General features: G+C 47.1%; 1 protein-coding gene across 3 annotated transcripts in view; it reads left to right on the forward strand.

The window, feature by feature from the left end:
- Window positions 1-11,490, forward strand: part of MDGA2 (MAM domain containing glycosylphosphatidylinositol anchor 2) — a 207,168-nt gene that overhangs the window by 147,579 nt on the left and 48,099 nt on the right. For all 3 annotated transcript variants that reach the window (XM_059850733.1, XM_059850734.1, XM_059850735.1), the window contains one exon: window positions 9,599-9,868. In XM_059850733.1, the coding sequence (XP_059706716.1) occupies window positions 9,599-9,868 (270 nt within the window). The remainder of the gene's footprint in view (window positions 1-9,598; window positions 9,869-11,490) is intronic.

Below are 11,490 nucleotides of genomic sequence, written 5' to 3' on the forward strand. Positions count from 1 at the left end.
GCCTTCTCCTCTCCAGGGGAACATTCCCAGCTCTCCCAGCCTGGCTCCAGAGGAAAGGTTTTATCCCACCACTGTTTCAGTGTCATTTGGTGCCCCCACCAATGCTCAATTTCAATGTTCCTGCCTTTCAAATCCCTTGATTTAAAATCCCTTGATCCCTTTTGAATGCTGGCTGTGAGGAAGGGAAGGAAGCAGGGTTTGTACTCCCAACCTGGTCATTCTGCCTCAGCTGGGGGCTCCTTGTCCTGCTTGTCCTTCTCAGGAGACACCAGGAATGATCAGGGAGAAACTCTGGGCTGAGAATTTGTTCCAATAAATTCCCCTTTTGCCCCTGTCCTGCTGCTCTGAGATGTTCTCTTCTGGCCCTAACTTTTTTTTTTTTCCTATTTTCTTTAAACCTTCCCAAAGCTTTTTTTATTTTGGAGCCTGAGGACAATTTGCCCTCTGGCTCTGAGCTGAGTCCCTCTCACTTCCCACGGATCCCAGGCTGAGCCATCCCCAGGGTTTCTATCCCTGACCCCAAATTTTCAAGCCCTGACCTTGGCTGCTTAAAAATAGGGGCAGTTCAATGAATTCCAGTTTCTGAGGTTTACTCCGAGTCCCAGGTTCTAAAGGAGATGAAAGCCTCTCCCTGCCCAAAGGTAAATGCATAATTTAACCTAAAGCCACGACTTCTGCATACAAAACAGGCCCCAGATCTCACAAGGACAGAGGAAGAAAGAAATTTGGGGGGTTTGTTGGTAATTCTCTGCTCTGATCAACAAAAGCAAACACCATTTGGGTCTGAAGTGACCTTGTCCGCAGGAGAAACAAAATCCAGAGGTGAGAACTGATCTCTGTTTCAAGGCAAATAAAATTTGTTGCAAGCACTGTCCAGGAGAGCAGTAAAAATGGGATTTTGGTGCTGTTTGAAGTCCATACATTTGTTTTATGTGCACATTTCCGTGTTTTCTGCTCTCCTCACAACATCTCTTTGCCTCCCCTGTCCGAGTAAAAAACGTTTTTTATTTCAAGCCATTATGCTGAGATCTCCCCCAGGTGTTTCCAGTTTCTCTGCTCCTCTCCCTGCCTGGTTTTCCATGTTCATCCCTGGTTTATTTGGCACTTGAGGCTGGAACCTCCTTTTCCATCATTTTTGGGGGCGTGGGCGTGTTTGGGACGTGGTGGCCCCAGCTCCGGGGGTGAAGGTCACCTGGGCTGGCTGAGCTCTGCTGGAGGTGGGTGGCACTGGTGGCATCTCCAGGAGGGTGCAGCCAGGTGGGATCAGGCTCCTATCCCAGGAAACCAGGGACAGGATGAGTGGGAACAGCCTCGGGTTGCACCAGGAGAAGTTCAGGTTGGATATTAGGGAGAATTTCTCCATGGAAAAGTTGTCCAGCCTTGGGAAGGAGTGGAATCCCCATCCCTGGAGGGATTTAAATCCATGTGGAGGTGGCACTTGGGGACATGGGGCAGTGGTGGGAATGGCTGGGCTTGGTGATCTTTGAGGGTCTTTTCCACTCTAAACTACTCTGGGATTCCCTCTGGAATAATGAGGCTGCTCCAGGGGCTGCAGCTCCCTTGTTTTACTCTGGAAAAGTAAAAAACTCAGAGCTCTGGGAGGGGTTTCAGGAGTGGGAAGAGAGTTTAAAACTCTCCATTAAGCATTGCTGTGTGCAGATCAGAACAGGTGTCCCCACCTGGGTCAGTGTCACCACCTGGGTCAGCATCACCACCTGGGTCAATGTCACCTGGCTCAGTGTCACCACCTGGCTCAGTGTCCCCACCTGGCTCAGTGTCACCACCTGGGTCAGCATCACCACCTGGGTCAATGTCACCTGGCTCAGTGTTACCACCTGGCTCAGTGTCATCACCTGGGTCAGTGTCACCACCTGGGTCAGTGTCACCACCTGGCTCAGTGTCACCTCCTGGCTCAGTGTCATCACCTGGCTCAGTGTCACCACCTGGGTCAGTGTCACCACCTGGCTCAGTGTCACCTCCTGGCTCAGTGTCATCACCTGGCTCAGTGTCACCACCTGGGTCAGTGTCACCACCTGGCTCAGTGTCACCACCTGGCTCAGTGTCACCTGCCAGTGACAGCCTGAGGGGAGCCAGGAGCAGAATCCAGCACTTCCCCAGTGCTGATAGGAGCTTTATCTTGAATTCCCCCTGTGCTTTTCTCACCTTTCTTCCCTTCTTGGGTATTTGAGTGTCCTTGAAGGATCCTGGGAGGGTGAGGATGGGCCTGGGTTGGAATTCCCAGAGCAGCTGAGGCTGCCCCTGGATCCCTGGCAGTGTCCAAAGCCAGGCTGGAGCAGCCAGGGACAGTGGGAGGTGTCCCTGCCAAGGCAGGGGTGGCTGGGATGATCCCTAATATCCCTTCCATCCCAACCCAGTCTCCATCCTCCGCCCTGCCCTGTTCATGTCCAGCAGAGTTCAGCCCCACAAATAATGGAATGATTGCTGTATGAATGAGTAAAAAAAATTATTTTCCTGCTAAATATTCCGAAGGAGTTGGTGTGAGTCACTCCAGGAATGAGCCAGGATGTTGCACTCCTGGCTGGATCCCTAAGGGAGGAGAGTTGGTTCAAATCCCAAACGGAATCCCAGAATGGATTGGATTGGAAAGGAACTTAAAGCTCATCCCATTCCAACTCCCTGCCATGGCAGGGACACCTCCCACTGTCCCAGGGTGTCCCAGTGTCCAGCCTGGCCTTGGGCACTGCCAGGGATCCAGGGGCAGCCACAGCTGCTCTGGCAATTCCAGCCCAGCCAGGAATTCCCAATTCCCAATCTCCCATCCATCCCTGCCCTCTGGCACTGGGAGCCATTCCCTGGCTCCTGTCCCTCCATCCCTTGTCCCCAGTCCCTCTCCAGCTCTCCTGGAGCCCCTTCAGGCCCTGGGAGGATCTCCCTGGATTATTCCCTTCTCCAGGTGAGCACCTCCAGCATTCCTAAATTGGCTGCATGATTTTTTAGCTGGAAAATGTTTTAGAATGATTGCAGAGGGTTTTATTCCCAGGTCACCCGTGGGTGCCTGCTCCTCCAGAGACATTCCTTAATCCTGGATGTGGAAGAGACAAATTTGGGATCCAGGACCTGCCCGTAGAGAAGGAGCCTGAACCCAGAGCTAAGCCACGGCTCCCCTCGTGAGCTCTGCAGCATTAAAATGTTGTTCACTGCTGCTCATTGATTTATATTCCAGCCAGGACAATTTCAATTCCATAAAATCCAAGGAACAGCAGCAGCAGAGCCCATAAAGGACGCTCAGAAGAGCAGACACTTTTAAAAACCCATGGATTATTCCCATTTCATGGGTTTTTACGGAAGCTCCTCATTATTCACCCATCCCCTTCTGGCCCCCGCTGGACAAATCAAGCAAATCACGATTTGCAGATATGGAGGGACATGAATGGTGCAGCTTTGCCCCAGAGTCTTTATTTTATCTGTTTCTTTTTACTCATCTGAATATTTATCACTTGCAAACGTTGCACGTGCTCCAGCACAAATATTGAAGCTCAGGAACCTGGGAGTTGCTGGGTGGGGCTGGATCTGGATTTCCAGAGGATTTAATGCCCTGTCAAGGAGCCAAACCAGGACAGAGGCACCAGCCTGGAAAATCCCAGCAAATTCTGCAGACAGGGGAGACAACTCGAAGCACAAAATCCAAGTTAGCCAATTCCTGAGAGTGGGGACTGGGATTTTCCATTGTAAATCCTTCTGCAAAGAAGCAAGGACATAGGATGCAAAAGAAAATTACATTAATAATAATTTTACAGTGAAAGTTTCCATCAAAATCCATCTTACTTAAAATTAGAACCTTGCCAGGGATCAGATGAAAAAATTAGGAGTCCATGATGAGAATCTTTGGAGTTCTGACAAGGGATGGAGGGACAGGAGCCAGGGATTGGCTCCCAGTGCCAGAGGGCAGGAATGGATAGGAGATTGGGAACTGGGAATTCCTGGCTGGGCTGGAATTGCCAGAGCAGCTGGGGCTGCCCCTGGATCCCTGGCAGTGTCCAAGGCCAGGCTGGACACTGGGACACCCTGGGACAGTGGGAGGTGTCTCTGCCATGGGATGGGATGAGCTTTAAGGTCCTTTCCATCCCAGACCATTCCTGGATTCCATAAAACAGGGATTTTCCTCACTGTACCATGGATACACCTGTGCAAGGCAGGGTTTGGATTGCACAATTCCAGGATGGACTTGCACACTTATTTTGATTTACTCCCAAATGTGCAAATGGCTTTTCCCTATTTCTGGCCATGGTGGTTTAATTTCACTGGAATAAATCCATTATCCAAGGTGTGATACCCCTGTTCCAAGCCTTGGATGGAAAAGTGTTGTTGTCATTTCACAGGGATCCCAATCCCTGTGCACTGAAGCTTCCCAAAGCTCCTAAATCCCATCTTGTCTGGGCTTCTCCATGTCTCCATTCAGGCACCTCCAGACCCACCTCAGGAGCTAAACATCCTGGAAATGTGGCTGCAGTGGAGAGTCTGGGAATGGATGGATTTGGAAGTGCTGGGTAACATTCCTGTGGTGTGAATCCAACAGTGGCCACAAACCCGATGGAAAGCGAGCAGAGGCACCACTTTTATTGCTATTTATTTATTATTCCCCTTGCTGGAGCTGGGAGAGGAAAACTTGTTATTTGTTTAGCTTAAAATGCAAATTGGAGAGGCCAAACCAGCAGGTGAAGCCTCTGCTCGGGGCATCAGGGTGGAAATAAATTCCTGGAATTCTCTCCTTAACAAATCCCACTATAAAAACCAGGATTTGACCCTCACCGTGAGGAGCAGCTGTGTGCTTCAAACCAAACAAGCTCCTCGCTGTCATTTCTCAGGATAGCTCCAGAACTTTCCTTTTTCTGTTTCCTAATCCTTAAAACATGAATGTACTCAGGCTAAAAAACTTCATTAAACATTAATAGGGAGCCTGATTTAACTCCAGCCCCGTTTGCTTCCCAAAGATAATTGTGGGAGAGAATGAACCGTGCTCCCTTGGCAGCTTTGCTGGAGATTTTTCCAAAACTAATAGTGGAATTATGAAAGGAATAAGGAGGGAAAAAGTAAATTAAATCAAATTGCCAAAGCCTTGGGGAAGGGCTGATGCAAATGAGTTCAATGCAGAGAAGTCACAAACAACTCCAGTTTTTCTCCTGCTCATCTGGGAAGTCACAATCCTATAAAAACAATGGGGAAAAAACGATGGAAAAACGAGCTGTTAACTCTGGTTGGGGCTTTTATCAGCCCTTCCCTTTCCCATTAAAGTTATTACCTGCAAAAGTGGGATTGGGGAATGAGCAGCCCGAGTTAATTTTCTCTCCCTGTCACTGGGGATCATCAGCCCCTGGATAAATGGGAATTGTGGGGTTTAAAGACTTTTTTGACCTTAAAGGCAGGGGATAGTTTCATTTAAAAGCTGTTTATAAGGCTAAAGTAGCTTGGTAAGTAAATAAAGCAGGGGGAGAAGAGAGAAGGGCCTGAATACAAATTCCCGTTAAAATCGTTAAAGTGAGGAGCCACGGGAGGGGAAATCATTCCCTGGGTTTGGAGCATTCCGTAGGAGCAGCAAGGAAAACAAAGGAGAGAACGTTATTCCAAACCAGAGATGAGTGTTGGATGTTCAAACATTCCAAGGATTTATGAGCAAGGGCAGAAAATGACAGGAAAATCATCCAATAAAGGATTTTTAACACCTCAAACACAGAGATTCAGGAATATTCCTGTGCTCATCCTCAGGAATTTAGGATCAGAACATTGGATCAGGAGGGTTAAAATCATTCCCTGGGTTTGGAGCATTCTGTGGGAGCAGCAAGGAACACAAAGGAAGGAACATTATTCCAAACCTGAGATGAGTGTTGGATGTTCAAACATTCCAAGGATTTATGAGCAAGAGCAAAAATTACAGAAAAATCATCTATGAAAGGCTTTTTAACACCTCAAACATGGAGCTTCCCTGATATTCCTGTCTCAGAATTCCTATCCTCAGGGATTTAAGATCAGGATGTTGGATCAGAAGGGTCCAAATCATTCCCTGAAATCATTCCCTGGGTTTGGAGCATTCCGTGGGAGCAGCAAGGAAAACAAAGGAGGGAACGTTATTCCAAACCTGAGATGAGTTTTGGATGTTCAAACATTCCAAGGATTTATGAGCAAGGGCAAAAATGACAGAAAAATCATCCATTAAAGGATTTTTAACACCTCAAACACAGAGCCTCAGGAATATTCCTGTCCCAAAATTCCTTTTCTCATCCTCAGGGATTTAGGATCAGGAAGATCCCCAGCAGAGGATCCTTGAGCATCTTTTCTCTTCTTATTTTAAAGATTCTTCTGTGCCTGGCTCCAAGTTTAGGGAGAATTTTCCCAGGATTTTAAGGTGTATTTTGTTGTGGCTGGAAGGGCTGGAGAGGTGATGGATATGGAATTATCCTGGCTGGAATGGGGAAAAAAAAAAAAGAGAATTTCCAATTAAAAATCAAATATTTATTTCAGGTAAAATTGGCTTTGTTATAAAGATGAAATTATACCAGGAACAGCAGCGGGTGCCTTGTTGTGATCATGATCCATAAAAATACGGAGAGTTTGTGAAATCCTGGAATGCTTTAGACTGGAAAAGCCCTCTGAGATCTAATCCAACCATTCCCAGAACTTCCAAGGCCACCACTGATCATGTCCCCAAGTGCCACCTCCACAGGGCTTTAAATCCCTGCCAGGATGGGGACCCCACTGCCCTTTTCCAATATTTTCCAGCTTTTCCATGGAGAACTTTCCCCTTGGACAACTTACGGAAAAATGCCTGGAAAATAGTAAATATTAGTAAATTTTATTAATAATTCTTTTGATATCCATTATATACAAGGATCTAGGGATTTTTTGGGAAGTAGAAATAATTTAAGACAGGGTGGTGAGAGGAAAATGGGAGATTTGGGAGAGGCAGCTGCACAGATCTCCCTGAGAAAACAGTGGAGAGCTGGAATATTTTCTTTCCCAAGGATAATTCCTAAGGAATTTAACACTTCCCTGCAAAGCTGCTGCCTTGGGAAAATTGGGGAAGCAGGGACATTTAAATGTTTTACATAAAACACCTTGTAATGATACAAAACCTCCCTGTGCCACCCTGGAATGGGAAGATTTCAGGAATTCTTCCCTCTCAGGGGTTAAAAAATGAGCTGAGTTCTTTAGAGAGCCAGAATTCCCGGGTTTTCATCCCTTTGGGAACACATTTTCCATGTGTGTTCCTGGCTCTGAAGAGCTGTGTTGACATGAGCTGGGCACAAATCATTGCTCTGCCAGATTCTCCCTATTTTCCGGCCACGGTGAAGTTTTCCAAAGGAAATGGCAGCAGGAAGTTGGCTCTGTGCACACACTGGATGTTGGTTTTATTTTATTTATTTGATGATTTGCTGGAATCAGAATTCTGGGGGAATTTTGAAGCTGCGAATGTGAATTATTTAAAATCAGTTTTATTCGAGTTTGGGCAGAACTGGCTGTGCTGGGTGTGGGGAACTGGGACAGCAAAACCTCCACTGGAATGGAGAAAAAAGATCCAGAGGTGGGAATTTGTGGTGAAGCCAGACAGCAGCTCCTGAGGTGGGGAGTTCATGGAATCATGGAATATCAGGCCATGATATTCCAGCCCAGCTCCCAGCCTTGCACAGACACCCCAAAAATCCTAGCCTGTGCATCCCTGGTGTCCAAACATTCCCAGAGCTCTGGCAGCCTCAGGAATGTGCCCACACCTGAGGTCCCCATTAAGCACAGATTTATTACTCCCCAAATCTATATTTTTTTTATTATTCCAGATTTATTATTCTGAGTCACCAGCCCAGCCCTGTGCCCGGGGTGTTGCCACCTCTTTATCCAGAGAAAGTCCCAGAATTCCAGGCTGGTTTCGGATGGAAGAGACCTCCCAGGCCACCTCCTCCACCCCTGCTTTGGGCTGGGACACCTTCCATGGGTTGTTCCAAGCGCTGTCCCAGTTAAGACAAGCTGACTGGTTTTATTCAGTGTCATTCCAAGGGATCTCCTAACAAGAACTTGGGACAGTCTTGTCTCCTAAGACAGGTCCTAAACACCAGCCTGGGTTTATCCACTCTCCTGGGATAGGTCCTAAACCAGAACCTGGGTTTAACGTGTTTAGTTTTTAGGATGTGCAAAGAAGAACCCAGCCAGCCTTCTGCAAGAGGAGTGGACCAGGTTAGTCCTGTCTCCTAGGACTGGTCCTAAATTAGAGCCTGGGTTAGTCTTGAATCCTAGGATGAGTCCAAAAGAAGAACCTGGGTTAGTTCTGTCTCCTACGATGGGTCTCAAACAAGAACCTGGATTGCTCTTTATTCCTAGGACAGGTCCTAAACAAGAACCTGGGTTAGTTTGGATGCCTAGGATGGTTCCTAACCTGGGTTAGTCCTGTCTCGAGGAGAGGTCCTAAACAAAAACCTGGATCAATCCTGCCTCTAGGCCTGGCTTCCCCCCTCTAACACCCTGCTGCCCCAGCTGTGTCTCTGCAGACCTAGGAGAGGTCCTAAATAAGATCCTGGATCAATCTTGTCTCAAGGAGAGGTTCTAAACAAGAACTTGGATTAATCCTGTCTCTAGGACAGGTCCCCACCCAAGGACTTGGTCAATCCTATCTCTAGGCCTGACTTCCCCGCTCTAACACCCTGCTGCCCCAGCTGTGTCTCCGCAGACCTAGGAGAGATCCTGAACAAGAACCTGGATCAATCCTATCTCTAGGACAGGTCCTAAACAAGAAATTGAATCAATCCTGTCTCTAGGGGAGGCCCCACACAAGAACCTGGGTTAGTTTGTATGCCTAGGATGGCTCCTAACCTGGGTTAGTCCTGTCTCTAGGAGAGGTTGTAAACAAGAACCTGGATCAATCTTGTCTCTACAACAGCTCCTAAACACAAACCTCAGTTAATCCTGCCTCTTGGACAGGTCCTAAACAAGAACCTGGGTTAGTCTTGTTCTTAGGACAGGTCTCAAACAAGAACCTGGGTTAGTCTCATTCTTAGGACAGGTCCTAAACAAGAACCTAGATCAGTCATGTCTCTAGGACAGGCGCCACACACGAATCTTGGTTAATCCTGTCTCTAGGACAACTCCTAAACACAAACCTCAGTTAATCCTGTCCCTAGGCCTGACTTCCCCCCTCTAACACCCTGCTGCCCTGGCTGTGTCTCCGCAGACCTAGGAGAGATCCTGAACAAGAACCTGGATCAATCCTGTCTCTTGGACAGGTCCTAAACAAGAACCTGGGTTAGTCTTGTTCTTAGGACAGGTCTCAAACAAGAACCTGGGTTAGTCTTGTTCTTAGGACAGGTCCTAAACAAGAACCTGGGTTAATCCTGTCTCTAGGACAGGTCCCACACACGAATCTTGGTTAATCCTGTCTCTAGAGCAACTCCTAAACAAGAACCTGGGTTAATCCTGTCTCTAGAACAACTCCTAAACAAGAACCTGGGTTAATCCTGTCTCTAGGACAGGTCCCACACACGAATCTTGGTTAATCCTGTCTCTAGGACAGGCCCCACACACAAACCTCAGTTGACCCTGTCCCTAGGCCTGGCTCCCCTCTCTAGCCCCCCTCTAACCCCCGGCTGTGTCTCCGCAGACCCCCCGGCGGTGGAGCCGGCGTTCCTGGAGCTGCGGCAGGGCCAGGGCCGCGCGGTCACCATGAGCTGCCGCGTGCTGCGCGCGTACCCCACGCGGGTGCTGAGCTACGAGTGGCGCCTGGGCGGGCGCCTGCTGCGCTCGGGGCACTTCGACCTGCAGGACTCCACCGAGTTCACCGTCAGCAGCCTCTCCCGCGACTCCTACGGCCTCTACAACTGCAACATCATCAACGAGGCGGGCGCCGGCCGCTGCAGCTTCCTCGTCACAGGTAGGAGGCGCGGAGCTGGGAATTACACGGCTTCTTAATTTGGGTTTTTAATGGTTTTTGAAGGTGTTTTAGGCAGCTTGTTTGGGTTTTCCCAGGGGGTGGGAGTTTTTCTTCAAAATTGTGTTCGTGGAGTGTTTGGGTTTTGTGGGGTGAGGCTTGATAGAGCTCAAGCAACAAAAGGAAGATTCTGAGATTTTGAGTCTGGAATCTGTCGCTATAGGAATTTCGAGTTTGGAATCTGTCCCTGTAGGAATCTGGAACCTGTCACTATAGGAATTTCGAGTTTGGAATTTGAAGGTTTTTCTCAAAACTGTGTTCATGAAGTGTTCATGGAGTGTTTGGGTTTTGTGGGGTGAGGCTTGATAGAGCTCAAGCAAGAAAAGGAAGATTCTGAAATTTTGCGTTTGGAATCTGTCACTATAGGAATTTTGAGATTGAAATCTGTCACTACAGGAATCTGGAATCGGGCACTATAGGAATTTTGAGTTTGGAATCTGTCCCTGTAGGAATCTGGAATCTGTCACTATAGGAATTTTGAGTTTGGAATCTTTCACTAAAGGAATCTGGAATCTGTCGCTACAGGAATTTTGAGTTTGGAATCTGAAGGTTTTCTTCAAAACTGTGTTCATGGAGTGTTTGGGTTTTGTTCAGTGAGCCTTGGTAGAGCTCAAGCAACAAAAGGAACATTCCAAAATTTTGCGTTTGGAGTCTGTCACTATAGGAATCTGGAATCTATCACCTAAAGAAATTTTGAGTCTGGAATCTGTCACTATAGGAATTTTGAGATTGGAATCTGAAGGTTTTTCTCAAAACTGTCTTAATGGAGTGTTTGGGTTTTGATCAGTGAGGCTTGGTAGAGATCAAGCAACAAAAGGAAGATTCCAAAATTTTGCATTTGGATTCTGTCACTATAAGAATTTTGACATTGAAATTTGCCACTATAGGAATTTTGAGTTTGGAATCTGAAGATTTTTCTCAAAACTGTGTTCATGGAGTGTTTGGGTTTTGTTGGGTGAGCCTTGGTAGAGCTCAAGCAACGAAAGAACATTCCGAAATTTTGCGTTTGGAATCTGTCGCTGTAGGAATCTGGAATCTGTCACTATAGGAATTTTGACTTTGGAATCTGAATGATTTCTTCAAAACTCTGTTGTGTTCATGGAATGTTTGGGTTTTGTGGGGTCAGGCTTTTTAGAGCTCAAGCAATAAAAGGAAGATTTTGAGTCTGGAATCTGTCACTGTAGGAATCTGGAATCTGTCACTGTAGAAACTCTGAGATTGAAATCTGTCACTACAGGAATATGGAATCTGTCACTATAGGAATTTTGTGTTTGGAATCTGTCCCTGTAGGAATCTGGAATCTGTCACTATAGGAATTTTAAGTTTGGAATCTGTCGCTACCTGTCACTACAGGACACAAAAATAACACAACGTGCACACGCCGCTGTTTTCGAGGTAAAAAAGGGAAGTTTATTTTCTGACTCCAACATTTATCGAGTTCTAAAAGTGACAGTGGATTGGAGGGTGACAGTGCCACCTCTTTAATGACACTGGACAAACCAACAGTCCATCAAATTTTTCTTCTTCCCTAAAGAATGCAAATCAGTAAGTTATTCACAGAAAGT

The sequence above is a fragment of the Haemorhous mexicanus genome, chromosome 6 (assembly GCF_027477595.1).
Source record: "Haemorhous mexicanus isolate bHaeMex1 chromosome 6, bHaeMex1.pri, whole genome shotgun sequence".
Lineage (NCBI taxonomy): Eukaryota > Metazoa > Chordata > Aves > Passeriformes > Fringillidae > Haemorhous > Haemorhous mexicanus.